Raw genomic sequence first — 15,991 nt, forward strand, 5'->3', positions numbered from 1 at the left:
GGCAGAGAGGCAGGCAGAGAGAGAGGGGGAAGCAGGCTCCCTGCTGAGCAGAGAGCCTGATATGGGGCTCGATCCCAGGACCCTGAGATCACGACCTGAGCCAAAGGCAGAGGCTTAACCCACTGAGCCACCCAGGCACCCCTATCTTGATTTTTAGATGAAGAAAGTGAGGCATAGAGAGGAAAGGAAGGTTTTACAAGGCAAATGAGACTTGTAAGTGGCAGAGCTAAAACTTGGTTATTTTTATTGATCTATAACACAGCTTAGATTTAAAAAAATGTGCTTGCTATGAAAACTCAGCTTCAAGGCAATCCCTCCAGTCCCGCCTTCCAAGCAGTGTGCTTGGAAGCACACTGTATAGGAATTCGTCTATCTTCACTAGCTCAACATCACATGGGTAGTAGGTGGTAAAGCTTGGATTCAAATTTGTGTTGGTCTGACTCCAAAGCAGGGATCTTTACCATTGTACTATTATAGCACTAGCCAGGTTAAACCCAAGTTCAAAGGACAAATCATAGACCCATCTGGAAATGACCTTAGAAATCGTCTAAGCCAGGGTTTCTCAACCTCAGCATTGTTGACATTTTGGGCCGGATAACTGTTGTGGGGACTCTCCTGTTCATGGCAGGATGTTGAATGACGTTCCTGGCCTCTACCCACCAGATACCAGATTTACCCCCCCACCCCCCTCCCAGCTTTAACAAACAAATATGTCTCCAGATGTTGACATACATCCTGGGAGAGAGAGGAAGGGGAAAAATGCCCTGGTTGCCAACCACCGATCTAAACCAGCTCCTCATTTTACAAACGATGGAGCAGGGGTCCAGAGAGATGAAGTAATTTGGTCAAGCTGGGTAGCAGAATCCAGGTCATTCACGCAGCATCACCAAATTCCTGTAATGTTCACAGCATAGGTGGAACTCAGAGGAAGTAGATGCGCTCTTGGTGCTTACAGTCTGGTAGGAGAGAAAAGCTACTGCTGCACATCTATCTCCAGCTGCAGGACGTCGAGACGCGACAAAGTGCTGCACAGGCAGCAAGGAGCAGAAAATATGATATGGTGTACTGAGCTCTGGATCTTACACTTTTTAGGGGCAGTACTTAACCAAGTTTCAGGTTCATGTTCATCATCAATGAAACCGACATCCTGGTATTTACTCTGCCTACACCAACAGCTTCAGAAGGGGTCTGTGAACGCCTTGTGCGAGCTGTAAAGCTCTTAAAGCATCAGGTGTTATTACGATGATCAGGAATGCGGTAATAATTATGATTAGTCTTTCAGAACCCGGGAGAGCCGTGTAGTGGTGGCTTCATTCTTGGACCTTCCAAGTCGAGGACCCCTTTCTTCTGCGAGAAGAGGAGCAGGCTAAGAACCTTCTACGGCGCCTCTTTCCTCGCCTGGAACAGTCGCGGCCACCTGGGCAAACTCCGGTCACAGCTTCGCACGACTGGCCCTCCCTAGCCCTTAGGCCTCTCAAGCTCCGCCCGCCCTGGGCTGTGGCCCCGCCCCGAAGGCGCAAACTCCGCCTCCTCCGCGCGGGCCGACACTCCAGCGGCTCGGCGCCTGCAGGACAAGCCCTCGGCCGGGCCGGAGATTCCCGAACTCCCCCGATCTCTTCCCGTCCTCCCTCGGACGCCCGGAGCGGAGGCGGCGGAGATTGCCGAGGGGCGCTGGCCCCGCCCCCGCCGCCGCCCCCGCCCCGCCACGGCCTCCCGCGCGGGCTGGAGTCCCAGATCCCGGTCCCTCCCTCCTCCTTTCTCTCCGCCCGCCTTCCCGAGGCTGCCACAGTGGCGGGTCGGAGGCTCCCGGCCAGTCAGCTCGTTCCGGCCCCGGGCCCCTCCTCCCCCACCCCCCAAACAAACAGCCCTCCCCACGCCTCGGGAGCCGGGACCGCCCCCTTCCTCCCTCGGCCCGGCGTGTGGCGAGGGACAGTGTGAAGGAGCGAGCGCGGGCCGGCGGGCGAGCTCCGTGAGTGCGAGAGGCGGGGCGCGCGGCGGGCCGGGCCGGGCCGGGGTCGCGTGTGCGCGTGGGGGCGCGAGCGAGTGCCCGTCGCGACCCGCCGGCCGCCGCGAGCGAGCCGCCGGCGAGCGACGAGCGGCCACCGCCAGCCGCCGAGGGGCGCCGGGCCCGCGCGCGCGCACGCACGCACGCACGCGGGGGCGGGGGCAGGCGCGCGCCCGCCTGTCGCGACAGTCGGGGCCGAGGCCCAGGGGGAGGTGGCCTGTCGCGGGTCGCCCGGCTCCCGGAGGCGAGGGGGGCGCGGGCGGATGGCGGAAGGCGCCCAGCCGCAGCAGCCGCCTCAGCTCGGGCCCGGCGCCGCTGCCCGGGGGATGAAGCGGGAGTCGGAGCTGGAGCTGCCGGTGCCCGGAGGGGGAGGAGACGGAGCCGAGCCCGGCCTGAGCAAGCGGCCGCGCACCGAGGAGGCGGCGGCCGACGGCGGCGGCGGGATGCAGGTGACCGCGCGGGACGGCGCCCCGTTACGGCGGGGGTGCGGCGCGGGGGCCGCGAGGGCGGCGGGGGTACCGGGGCCGGGAGGGGGAGGGCCTCCGGGGGTCCTGGCTTGGAGGTGGGAGGGAGCCGGTCGGGGCCTGGTGGGGAAGGTGGGGCGGGCTTCCCCGGCTTGGAGGCGAAGAGTGCAGGAGGAGCCCTGGGTGCCCGAGGGGGTCCCGATTCCTGAGGGTGCGAGGGGCTCGACGCGTGAATAGGTTTTGGTGGGGAAATCGAACATGGTTGAGGCGGGTTCCATTTCTTCAGACCCTTAGTTCCTTGGGGTGGAGTGGAAGCCGGGAGATCCTGGGTCTGTTGCCCAGAGAGCCGCTGCACTGAGTCGAGGAGGGGGCGGGGGGCCGGGGGAGGGGGAGTGGTGGAGACTCGAATCACACCGTTTTGGCAGCTCTAGACACACGCGGCGATGGGGAAGGGGAGCGGCGTTATAAGGGAGGGAGTGAAAAGCGAGAAAACTCCTCGAGAGCCCAAAGGGGATGTGGCTTAGCTTGTGGGTTCAATCAGTTACACAAGGAGTGTGAGAAGTACCAGGAGTTCGGTAGTGGTGTGGGGACACCGTGTCGCTCGGTCTCATTAAGTTTGTGGAGCATGCTAATGAGTCTGGAGAGAGACCCAGGACGTGCCCCTCCTTCCTTTGCCAGTTGCTTCTTACACGGCCGAGGATGCCGACCCGCTCTTTAATGTCCTGGGGTATAAAAGAAAATTTGTGGGGCTGGGGAGACTGGATTCTGAGTTGTGGACTCAAGGATAAGCTGGTTGTTTTGGGTAGGAATGGGAAAGGTAGTGATGATGTCAGTTGGCTTTGTAGTTTTGAAGAAGAGCTGAAACCTTCGGACCTTTTAGGATTTGGTCTCCGTTCGAAGAGTTGCTGTGAAATGGTGGAGCCGTTGTTTAGAGACCTGCCTAATTCTCTTGGAATCATAGAATGTTAGAGATAGAGGGGACCAGAGACATCATCTTTTCCAGGGGTTCTTCACCTGATAGGCTTGGAAGAGTCTTACGTTGAGTAGTTTACATGCACTTTTTGGTGGTGGTGGGGAAGTCAGTAGTTTTCATCTTTGTGGGTGTTTTTTTGTTTTTTTTTTTATTTGTTTTTTGTTTTTTCTTTTTTGGGAGGGGATTCAAGTCTCCAAATGTTTTAACCACCACATTTTGTATTTGGGGACTCAAAAGTCCAGAGAAGACTAGTGACTTGCCTAAGGCCACCCAGTTAGCTGGTAGCAAAACTAGAACTAGAAGCCTAGTCTTCTAATTCCTATTCCTGTGCTCTCTCCATTACACCACTCTTGGAAATCCCTGCAGTGCTAAAAGACTTCCTGTGCTCCGCTCCCAGCTTTTCAAGGCTCTGCCTGACTTCCTGTGTTAGAGATGGAGCTGTATTTAAGCGTGGCATGTTTGCTGTGCGCTTTTGGGTCTCCTTTGCAGAGGCCACTCAGTTACTTGCGTTGATTTGGGTAAAGTGACCCTCTTGCTGTTTATTTTTGAATTCTTTTGTTCTGTTTGTCTGCTCTTGTTCTCCATCAGAACTCTTGTCAGGCAGAGTGATTGTGAGAATTAGAAGCTCAGGGCCATGGAAAAAATATTGAGTAACATGGGGAGACTTCGGGTGATGTGGGTTAACATTGGCTGATAAGAAGAGGTGACTGGATGTGGGTGCTGGTGAGCACTGTCTGTTTGGTGCGTGTGTAAATCTGTGTATGTCTGTATTCATTCATTGTTTCTGTCAATCACGGTGAACAGACACCCCCCTCTCTTTCCTCTCCTTTCCTCCTGGGGCCCATTATTTGCTGGTTGCCTTCAAATTGGCCAAGGATAGTAGTATTTGGAAATGGAGCAGTGTATAGGGACTTTGGAGTATGCAGAGGAAGGAGTGGATTAGGCCCTTTGGGTGCAGAACTATCCCACAGAGAATCTTCTTCTCACTCTGTGTATTTGTGGATCTTTATTTATTTTTCAGGTCATGCATTCTCATTGCTGTAGTTCTGACACACCCTGTCACACAGGTATTCAGATCATCATTGATCTAGCCCCCTGCCTTCAACTAGCTGTAAGCTTCGGAGAAAATCCCTTCTTTTGGGGCCTTCGATTCCTTAGTTGTGAAATAAAGGGTTTGTATAGGAGGATTTCTAGATCTTCTAAAAAATATATAAGAAGTTCCTTGACCTTAAGTTGCCTGGTGTTTCCAGTCTGGGTGGAGAGACAAAAATGGTGAAAAATTAAAAAAAGAGCATGCACTTACGTATGTGTGGTTTTGTGTGTGTGTGTGTGTGTGTGTGTGTGTGTGTAGTGTATCTGTGTGAGAGAGAAAGTTCCAGAGAACAGGAGCAGAGATACCATGGGGTGGATACATGTCACAAGTCACTGCATAATTTAGAGCCAAAGTATGCCAAGGATTTGTGCCAGTGGGTCCAGAAGAAGGAGATGATGGTTCCTGCTGAAATGGTCAAGGAAGGCTTTAGGCACGGTTGAAATTTGTGGTATGATCTGAGTAAAAGAGAAGTAATGCTCCCGAAAAGATAAAATTTAACGCTGGGTGACTCACACCTCGAGTACTTTGCTATATCATTTTGATAACAATGTTAGGATAGTTAATAGTCATTTAACTAATGTTTATTGAGCAGCTGCTATGTGCCAGGCTCTGTTTCACAGCGTAGGAGACATGGCAATATATAAAACAAAGACTCCGCTCTCATGTAACTAATAATCTCATAGAAAGAAACAGTAAAGAAAATCAACAACTGTTATTAAGGGGTGGTAAGTGCCAAGAAGCAAAATACAGCAGGGAGGGGGAGGGAGAGTGAAGAAGATGGTTAGGAAAGACCTCTCTGATGGATGACCTTAGAATGAAGTGAAGGGAGGGAATGGACCATTCAGATATTTGAGGGAAAGGGGTTCAGGTGGAGGAACTGTGGGAGCAGAGGCATTGAGAAAGAGATATACTTGATGTGTCTGAGAGCAGAGGCCAGTGGAGCTGGAGCAGAAGGAGCGGCGGAGAGGCAGGTGATTGTGGTTATGTAGAAATGCCCATGGGCCCTGTGCAAATAGGCATTTAAACAGTCTAGAGTAGCCAACTTTTTTAGTATATGGGTTGGTCTTAAAGCACGTTTGTTTGTTTGTTTGTTTGTTTGTTTTCCTTATAGCTTAATACAAATGGAGTTTTTCTGAGGTCATAGCTCCTTCTAGGAAGCCTTCCCTGACAACTTCCACACCAGTCAGACTCTCTGGCCTCCTCTTATACGGATGCTTAATTATACATCATCTTGTGTTGTTCCTTGTTTCATTCATGTTTCTCTAGTGAGACTGTAAGCTTCTAGAAGACAGGAACTATATTCTCTTTGTTCTCTCCTTTGTAATACCTAACAGTGTTGGGTATAAAGTAAATGCACACTGCCTGTGAAGTTGAAATTTACTTTTTACAAATGATTAAGGGGTTGGAAAAAATCAAGAAATTTAGGGGTGAGAGTTTGTTTATGAAAATTCCTCAATCTTCTGAGTATGAGAGGATTAACTTTGTTTTTACAGACAGAAGTCCTTTACTGGGGTTAATTTCCCAAGGCTGCCCACTAAATGGAAGTACAGCTCAAAGCTGTAGATTCCAAAGCTGGACCCTGTTGAGTTATAGTCAGGAAGCTTTTGGAGTAAATCATTACCCCCAAAGTGGGCATAGAGGACACGAGAGAGTCTGTGGTGCTTCTCTTACAATTTTTCGGCTAAGAAGGAACCGTAGTGGAGTGAGAGGAAGGATTGTGCCTTTCGCTTCATGTGTACAGAAGAGGAGTTAGCACAGCCCTGGAAACAGTATAGAAATAGAGAACCCTGAGCGGGGGAGGAGCGAAGAGCCAATTCAACCTGAAAATTGAAATATGGTTTGAGAAATGTAGTTAGTTGTCAAAGAGGGTGCTGGGAATGCTAACCTGGTGAAAAGTGAAATGAGTTACATGTATAGGTGTGGGCGGTTCATTTCACTGTAAGCAAGTCTGATATGTGTGGAACTTGGGCTTTATAACATCCTGGGGAGTCCGTTTCCTTTGGTCTGCTCTTCTAGTGAATGTAAACAATTTGATGATCAAAAATTCAGTTTTTGTGCGACTTTCTAGGAACTTAGCTGCTATATAAATAAGGCGAGGTGCGCCTTCATTATGACTTAGAGCTTTCAGCAAAATCCTTTATGGCAGCGAGATGTTGGTATGTGATTATTATACGGCCAGCTAACTGCTTCTGACCATCGAGTCGTAAATCCAGTTTAGTGAAGTGGGTTCGGCAGTTGTTATTCTGGTAGTAGGAAAGCTTTCTCCCTGGTCTTAGGGCAGAGGTTCCAGGTAGCCTGTGATTTCTGTGCGTATGCTACAGTTCTTGAAATAGTTTTATCTTCCCATTTGCTTGTTTCCGGGTTTCTTTCCTCCTAGGTGCATGTCTCTTTGGATTCTTGTTTGGGTGTTTGGTGCTGATGCTGGACATGGTGCTACTATTTGAGTAGAGCTATAAAAATATTGTGCTTTCCTTTCTAGTAATTTCATGAATGATGTCTCACAAAAATTAGGGAATTTTTGTTTCTACTTGTCTTAGTCTCCTAGTGCATCATAACAAAATACCAAAGACTGGGTGGCTTAGACAACAGAAATTTATTTCTCACAATTCTCGAGGCTAGAAGTCCCAAGATCGAGGCACTGGCAGATTCAGTTTCTGCTGAGGAGTTCTCTTTCTGGCTTCTCACTGTGTTCACATGGCCTTTTCTCAGTGTGTGCTCCTGGACAGAGAGAGATCTCTCTCTTCCTCTTCTTAGAAGGGAACTAATCCCATCATGGGGGTCCCACCCGTATGACCTACACTAAACCTCATCACCTCCCAAAGGCCCCCTCCCCCAAGTACCATCACCCTATGGGCTAGGGCTTCAACATACTAATTTCGTGGGGAGACAAACGTTCAACCTATAATGCTACCAGAGCTGTAAACAGTGTAGATGGAGAAACTGAGGCACAGTCACTTTAAAAATTACTGATTTTTTTCAAGCCTCACAAGGAAAGCCTGTGAATGTAACACTCGGAATGTCTTTGAGAAGGAGGAGGACAGATCTGAATTCAAAGTAGGTCTGTTCTTTAGGGTGACTCACGAGACAAGCCTGAGTTGAATTTGTCTCCCAACTCCCGCTCCCCGTTTTCTAGTCACCTTGTCATGTTGTTCTCTCTCACACTGACATGTGAACACAACAGAAGCTAACCAGAGATTTAACTTTAATTTTGGCATAAAACAGACTGGTGCAGACGGGCCTCAAGATTACGGGACTGGGGAGAAAGACACTCGCTATTCTACTACGTGTAAACCAGAGTGTTGCCCGCGCAGCTCCGGGCTGCCTTCTCTCAGGCCGTCAGTTTGATGCCAGGTTTTCACAATTTGTACGACAGTAAAGGCAGTAATTTTAGTGAGTGGCTTTGCTTGGATTTTTGTTGATATGCATTTATAGAGCATAGTAAACGCCTTTATTCTGGTGCCTATGTGCAGTCCCTTCAGAGACGGAAGGAAGAGCATCAGGGATGATGGGAAGGAAATGACAGTAATTGGATGAGTGGGCAGATGCAGCGAGGGCCGGCGAGTGCATTTGGTGTTTTAGGTGGCCCCTAGGAGTATTGAATTTCTTATTCTTCTCCCCTACAGCCCCAATACAAGCAGGCGGCTTACATGGCTAAGGTTTCATTATCTAATCCATCACAGATCAGCTTGAATAAACCCATTGGCTGGCGCTGATCTAGTTAGGAGGGTAGTGCAAAGCTGCTTGAGCCAGGATTGGGGCAAATCGGATCAGAACTGCCATGTGAATCCTGGACATATTTCTGTAATTTGGGTGGGTAAAGTCGTTTGGAAAATCACTTGCGAGAGAGAGAGAGAGAGAGAGAGAAGTGAACAATCAGCCATGAGTTTTTTCAGATGTTGTTTTAGGGACTCTGGGGGGAAAGTGTGTGGAAGATTTGATCTATTTCTCTGGAGTATAGCCAAGTTGCTTTGATTATTTGAGTCTGACTTTTTTTGGGTCACCAATGGTCAGTAGTAATCTTTTTTAGTAGCATTTGGAGATCCCAGTTGTCATCACTTAATTACGACTATTCTGAGTGAACCCTTGATCTGAGACCGTACGTCATGGGTCCCCTCTCTTAGTTTTTAAAGGGGAGATATTGTTACTAGTATTATTACGACCGACCTTAACATATGTAATTATGTTTGATATCCACGTATACGTCAAGTATGGCGTGGTGAAAGAAACACTCTTTAGAGTTTCTCATTTTGGGTTTGACTCTTGGCTCCTCCACTTAGCAGATCAATGACCTTTGGTAAGGTGTCTAACATCTGAGCTCCTGATTACACATCTGTGAACTGGGAGAATTAATACATACTCTAATGAGCTGCTGTAATGAGTAACCGAGATGATCTGAAGTGTCTGTCATGGAGCCCAGCAGTACCTGTTTATTCCTTGCCTCCCTTATAGGCTGCCGTACAGTGCTCCATGAGGTCCTGCTTACTGCTTGATCAGTATGGAGTGATTAATGTGTTTCCTACTGATGAAGTGTCAGAGTTGGGGACTACTGGAGATGAGCAGTGTGTTGAACTGAATTTGCTCGGCCTCCGGGTGGAGGAGGTGAATGGGCTTTCTAGTTAGAGGAGGAGGAAGAAGAGGAGAGGTTTACTTCTTTGCTAAGCACTGAAAGAGCTAGTGAGTTATCACAGTGCCTGCACTGACATGTGGACTTTTCGTGGAACCTGTGGGATCTCCACTGGGAACGTGCATGACAGATGCACTGGCCATTCGGGTGGTACCCGGGATGCAGGAGTGGTGAGAATGTTGGTTGTGTTTCAGATGTTACAAGGTTTGCTAGTTAATATTACATCGAATAGATGACACCTTTTGCTCTCTTTCTGGTTTGTGGAAATTGAGCTGGGATGCCTTTGTCTCTTGTGGTCTGTCCCCAGTCTCTTCACAAACCTGCCTGCAGACTACTAAGTCACCCACCTAAAAGAGCTTAATTTTTAAAAACACTTGACAGTTTGTCTTTGGTAGATAAAGTCCATTCTCTCTCATTTGGCCTCCTTCTGACTTGACTTTAGCCTGTCTTTGTAGCCTCATTGAATTTTCCGCGATCTACCTCTGAGTCTGGGGTATGAGGCTTCTAGTTTCCTGAGCATGCTATGCCACGTGGGCTCATTCGTACCTCTCTGCCTTTGTTTCTGTTTTTCTTTTACCTGAAATTCCTGCCTCAGCATCTCTCTCTCTCATCTCTAAGGCTCAGTCTTCGGGATCAGTTGGGATACTGACTCCTCCTGGATGCCTTTTGTGTCTGCACCCATCCCTCCCACATCCTGCCTGTTTCTAAAACACGGTGTCCAAAGCTCTGTTTTAGCACATTTTACTTTACCATTTGTTCCAGTGTCTGCCCCTCCACCCCTGCCCAAACCGTGAGATCGAGGGAGCCTTTGGGATCCCTAGGATTTAGCACTGTGCCTGCGCCCCAGTAGTCAAGAAACTAGGATTTTTGTTGAATTGAACTTTGTCTCTCTGCCCCTCAGTAGGGCCTGCAGATGGCTTTAATTGTTTCTCCAGATTTTCCCTGGGGGGTCTGGCCCTTGGTCTGCTTTCCAGCTCGTGTGAAGACTGGGAGTTGTGGGATTTGTGAATGGTACCTGATCTTTCCATTGATATCAGGGTTAAAGGTGAGAAAGGGGTCTTTGAAAACAGAAGCAGGGGTGGAATTTAACTGTTGAATGTGTTGGGTGGGCATGGCAACGTAATGTTTAGTTTCCTGTGCTCAGATATTAATTGAGTGCACGTGTGTATGTGTAAAAAGCGCCTTTGTGATGGTGTGGTTAAGGAGAAGAGAGGACCCACACAAGTAAGGAGCAATTAGAGCTAACCTGTTCCAGTTCATTGGAGCAGTCTGTTGATCTGCCTTTTACAGCGCTGCGGAGAGATGCTGGAGTGTTGCAGTTCGGAGATATTACCATCATCTGGGACTAAGCCCATTTGATCAACGGTGGACCTTAACCTTTCCCTTCCCAAGGAATGAATTTCATAAGCTATTATAGCTTCTTTTGTGGCCACAGGAAAAATACCAACTGAGACACCTCACAAAATGCAGGCTGTTTTCCAGATCGCCCATTGGATGTGCTTGAAAATGAGGAAGCTTGATGGAGTTCTTTTAAACCGCAACCTTGGAAATAGATTCATAGATGTATTTTACAGGATTCGTCCTGCCCGTCCCTTGTTCTCCCTGCCTCCTTCCCTCTCAGCTTCTGATTTCTGCTGCTCTATAATCCTTGCCTGTTCTCTAACCTTGAGACTTCCCTTACTTCTTCAGTCGGGGACCCTTTCCAGGCAACCAGATGGACTTTGTAATGCCTTTGACTTTTTGGGTTCTGAATGAAAAAAGCAGGTTCTAAGAAGGGAGCGAGAGAGACAGCAACCAGTAATAATATCACTTCCTTCTGATGTGTCCTGCACATACGTGGCATCTAGAAATTTCCGCTGAGGATTCAAGGCACGGGACACGTGATAAATACCGCTTATGAAGGAGATGACAATTTTGAATTGCTAAATGATAATGGTTGAGTAACTGCTTAGAAACCCGTTTTCTCAAGGGTGGAAACAGCCTTTGAAGTTTAGACTTCCCATAATGCTTGGGTGTGTTCAGCCATAATACTTGGGTTTTTTAGGGACCTAAGTCTTCAGATAATACCTTGGTATGTGGGATTTTTCCCATGGGACGGCTGGTTCCTTGGTTTTTCCTTTGCTGAGGAAAAGAGACTTTGCACTGAGTATTGGATGTTTCATTCCAGGCATGTGGTTTCTGAGGAGGCATACTGTTTATTTTTCTTTTTGGCTGAATCGACTTTGTCGGATCCTAATCGTAAATATCACGGTAAGGCATGATTTATCATGAAGGGTAGGCAGGGTTGCTGTGGGACTCTCTTAGGGATGGGATTTTGCAAGGCCGGGGGCGGAAACTGTCCTAGTGGAACTAGAGGAAGAGCAGACCGGGTTGGGGGCACTCCAGGCTTTGAGTGTGAGCTCCAGCTACTGCCTGAGTTGGAACACTTTGGGAACAGAGGCTCATGGGAAGTTCTTCCATTTGCCTTATTTTGAGCACCTTTTTCCTCGCACATTGGCAGCTGTTTGGAGGAGGGGGCGTTAATTGCTGTCCGCCAGAATGATTTCCAAAACAGACCTATATGGAATTCATTTAGGGACTTATTTCAGGAGTGTGTGGTTTGTCCTGAGTCAGGAGGACTTTGGTTCCATTTTCCTGGAAGTTGCTGGGCTTCATGAGCCTGCGCTATTTATCTTGGACTGTTAGGCCAGAAGAAAAGCAGCTGCACAGTGGGTCCTTGTTGCGTGGAGCTTAGTTTCCTAGGTCATCCTCTCGGGGGTTTTTATACAGTTACATTTATAGCCTTAAGTTTTCTTTTCCTTTTTTTTTTTTCCTTCTGCAGTTCAGTATGCCACAAACATTCTGAGGAGGGTGGGTCATGATTCTGGGTTAAGAAAAAGTAAAATAATTTTGGGTAAAAAGCAGGAATTGTTTAGCTCCCTCTCCCCTCTTTTCTTATTCCCCCCTCCACGGCCAGTCCTTTGCAAAAGTGTCTGCAAATGAGGTCGCTTATCCCCTCCTCAGACTGTCTTGTCCCCTGATGCGCTGAATCTGTGGCTTTGACAGCTTTCACCTGCTGTTTCTTGGTTTCCAGGGGATGGGATTGTGGGATTGTGCCGTTTCAAAGCAAAACCTGGCAGAATTGGAAGACGTTTTGTGGTGGCTCCCAGCGCCCACAAAGCTTAAACTCATTGGTTTGCACCTCATACAAACTTGCAGGAACACTGTCCTTGTCACTAGCTGGCACAATGGGTTTGAGGACTTTGCTGGAACTTCAGGAAGTCTCCACAATGGCTCCCTCTCACAGTGGGAGCTTTGGCAAGGCTTACCGGGAGTTGGTAGGGCTTGTTTTGAGAGCGCGCCTCTGGTCTTATGCTCCTGTGTGTCTCTGTGAGAAAGGCAGGGCAGACTTGCTTGAAGAATGGGGAGAGGTGCTATGCAGCTGTCACGGATGTGGGGCCATTTTATACACGTCGGCCTGTGCCATCCTGACCTGCACGGTTTACCGTGTGTTCTGGGTGTTGTATTCGTACTTGAAGTCATGGTCTGACTCCTGACTTCGAATAAGCTGATTTGGCTGATTTTGGTATCATCCTGGACTTTGAGTGATGCTGGTCATATTTAGAAGGTCTGTGTGGGGGCTTAGAAGTTACTGTTTCTGTTGGCAAGCCCCCTCCCCAGCCCCAGGTGCTACTCATATGTGTTACAGACGCATATTTTTGGTCCCTCTGCTTGGTGTTACAGGTCCCTAGCTGCTTGTTTTGATTCCAAAAATTTGATTCCCCATTTTTGCTGTAACATTTTGGCTTTGATCTGGCTGTGTTTTACAGTGTTGGAGATCAATTGGTTAATTTTGGCATTTTGCATACATACAGCAGAAGTCTTTCAGAAAGGTGCTTATCACAGACCATTAGTGATTTTTGTCAGCTGTGTAAAAATGCTGCGATTAACAGATACCCGAGTATCTGTGTGTATGTGCAGTTTTCCTTTATGCTTACTTTGCATTTCTGTTTCTCTCTAGGAGTAGTTCGGAGTAAGTGTTATCCTTTGCTTTTTAATCCTGCCTGGGAAGCTTGTTTCAGGAAGCTTTTGTGTTTGATTTTCTTGGGCTTTTGTGGGGATCATTTATCCTTACTGGATTTGAGCTTCACGATGGATTGTTTTTTCAGTGTTAGTTTTAGGTAAATAGTACATGCTTGTTTGGTTGAGTAGTATCCCAGAGTCTGAACAAACCCTAAACAATTTGTCAGCCATGCTTCAGTTAAAAAAAAATATATATATCAGTTCCAATACAGGAGAAAGGCCTGACTGGTCCAGCATCCTGTTTCAGGTGAGGAGATTGTGTAATTCAGTGTTCCAGGCTGTTTTCCATCGATGGCTCTTTGAGAAAGGAGAATAGGTATCATTCTGCTGAGAAAAGAAAAATCAAGTAACTTTGGAATAGAGTTAAACAAAATTTGAAACAAAGTAGAGTTAAAATTTGAAAATTTGAAACTCTCATATATTACTTCATAAGCAGATGCAACCCTACATTTATAAAAATGTATTTAGTGAAGCATCTGTCCCCAGGTGCCCTGTACCCCTTCACTAAACAACTAACCCCCGTTTTTTGTTTCTTGTGTTATCCTCTCCTTTTTTCCCACAGACACCAGCAAACTGGTGCCTTTGCACACTGCTATTTTCAATGACTATATCAGAAGGTAATTTTTGTTTTTTAAGATATTTAAAAAAAATTATTTCTATTTTTATTTTTTTATTTTTAAGTAATCTCTACACCCAGTGTGGGGCTGCTTGAACTCACAACCTTGAGATCAAGAGTTGCAAGCCATACTGACAGAGCTAGCCAGATACCCGAAGGTTAATTTTTTTTTTTTAAGATCTTTTTTATTTATTTGACAGACAGAGATCACAAGTAGGCAGAGTAGCAGGCAGAGAGAGAGGGGGGAAGTGAGCTCTCTGCGGGGCTCGATCCCAGGACCCCGAGATCATGACCCGAGCCAAAGGCAGAGGCTTAACCCACTGAGCCACCCAGGCGCCCCGATTTTTTTTTTTTTTAATGTAATAAGGTCTCCTGATGTTTTCAGGAACTGGTTCTGTTGTGCATGCACGCACGCGCGCGTGTGTCCCCTGCTTAGAAAAGCTTTTCCTGCTCCAAGATTATAAACCATAGAATAGGCTGCCAGGCAGAGCTGAGTTGGAGCCTTAGCTTTTCCATATCACAGTTGTATGATCTTGGCGAAGTTATTTAACCTTTCTAAGCCTCAGCTCCTTCCCTTGTAAAATATATTCTGTAAGAATTGAAAGAGATGATATATAGAATGTGCTTATTCAGGGCCTGACACATAATAGGTGTTCAGTATATAATAGCCATATTTGTTATAATTATCAAGCCTTATTTTTTTGTACCCCAGTTTTTTTTAAAGTTTATTTTTTTAGAGAGAACAGGAGCATGGGGGGACGGGGTTGAAGGAGAACGAGAGAGAATCTCAGACCCTGAGATGAACATGGAGCTGGACATGGGGCTCAACCCCAGGACCCTGAGATTATTATCCGAGCCAAAATCAAGAGTCAGATGCTTAACCGACTGAGCCATCCAGCTGCCCCTTGACTTTTTTTTTTTTAATTATTTATTTATTTATTTGACAGACAGAGATTACAGTTAGGCAGAGAGGCAGGCAGAGAGAGAGGAAGGGAAACAGGCTCCCCACTGAACAGAGAGCCCACTGCGGGGCTCGATCCCAGGACGCCAGGGTCATGACCTGAGCCCAAGGCAGAGGCTTTAACCCACTGAGCCACCTAGGTGCCCCGCCCCTTGGCTTCTTTAAAGGCAGGAACAGTCTCTTAAGTCTTTCTGTCCTCAGCTTCTCCATGAATGTCAGGGAAATATAAGAAGAAGCCAGTAAATGTTTGTTGGAAAAAAAAATCAGTCTTTATAGGGCTTATTTGTAAAAAATCTCTTTAATAGTTTTTGTTGCTTTTTCTGTAATCACCATCTTTGGATTTATAGCTTGGTGACTAAAATTGTACAAAATGTACAGTAATTAAATTTAATGTTTCGTAGTGTATAATATACACTTTGATATTTGTTTTGATATAGGTTCTTGTTTATTCCCTACAACAACCCCAAAAGATAGGTGATTCTTTTTCCTATTTTTCATATGGTAAAGATAGACTTCTTTAAGCCTCGTGACTAGGAAGTAGCAAAACTGATGCTTCTACCAGATTTTGTGGCTCTTTATTCAGTGCCTTTTCCTTTGGGCCTTGTGCCCCTCAGACCAAAGGGTATGTTTGAGAAAGAATGAATACTGAACATGAACTTCATTGTCTTCATGTGACATATATTTAATATTGAAAGTATTTTGTCTATTACCTAACAGTAATTCATGTAATTACAGTAATTCTTGAGTCATGTAGAAGTCAACACTGATCCTTAGTTTCTTCAGTAATTTGGATCTAACCAGTGGGTTTTTTTTTTTTTTTTTTAGTTTACTATTTATTTATAACAAATGTTCCACATCCATGATCCTCTCCAGTCAAGTTCTTTGAAATGATGCTGTCGGCCTTGGCCAGTTGGAGGATGGAGTCGTCTGACTCACCCATCCTGCGAATGGCCCCACAGATAGCCTAGGTTTTAAATTGGCAGTTGAACCTGCCTGTGGCCTTGTCGGCCATGATCACCTGGACGGGTTGTGGTCTTTGGTGCCAATGGTGCGTTTGCTGGCAGAGCATGTCCGAGGCACGGCACGAGCAGGTCCACAAACTTGCCGGCATTGGTCTGCATGTCGAAGGTGTGCCGGCACCACGAGCACAGAAAGTGGCCAGTGTTTTGAATTGGGATTTTGCTAAGATTTAG

General features: G+C 47.1%; 1 protein-coding gene across 17 annotated transcripts in view; it reads left to right on the top strand.

Annotated features, from left to right (window-relative positions):
* The first annotated feature begins 1,940 nt into the window (after nucleotides 1-1,940).
* RBFOX2 (RNA binding fox-1 homolog 2) overlaps nucleotides 1,941-15,991 on the top strand; it is a 266,816-nt gene continuing 252,765 nt past the window's right edge. For 16 of the 17 annotated variants that reach the window (XM_080810601.1, XM_080810623.1, XM_080810616.1 and 13 more), the window contains exon 1: nucleotides 2,148-2,454. In XM_080810601.1, coding sequence (XP_080666727.1) covers nucleotides 2,269-2,454 — 186 coding nt within the window. In that variant the 5' untranslated portion in view covers nucleotides 2,148-2,268. Of the gene's footprint in view, nucleotides 1,970-2,147; nucleotides 2,455-15,991 lie in introns of those variants that run through there. The other variant, XM_080810613.1, reaches the window with a different exon arrangement.

This window comes from Martes martes, assembly GCF_963455335.1.
Source record: "Martes martes genome assembly, chromosome: 8".
Lineage (NCBI taxonomy): Eukaryota > Metazoa > Chordata > Mammalia > Carnivora > Mustelidae > Martes > Martes martes.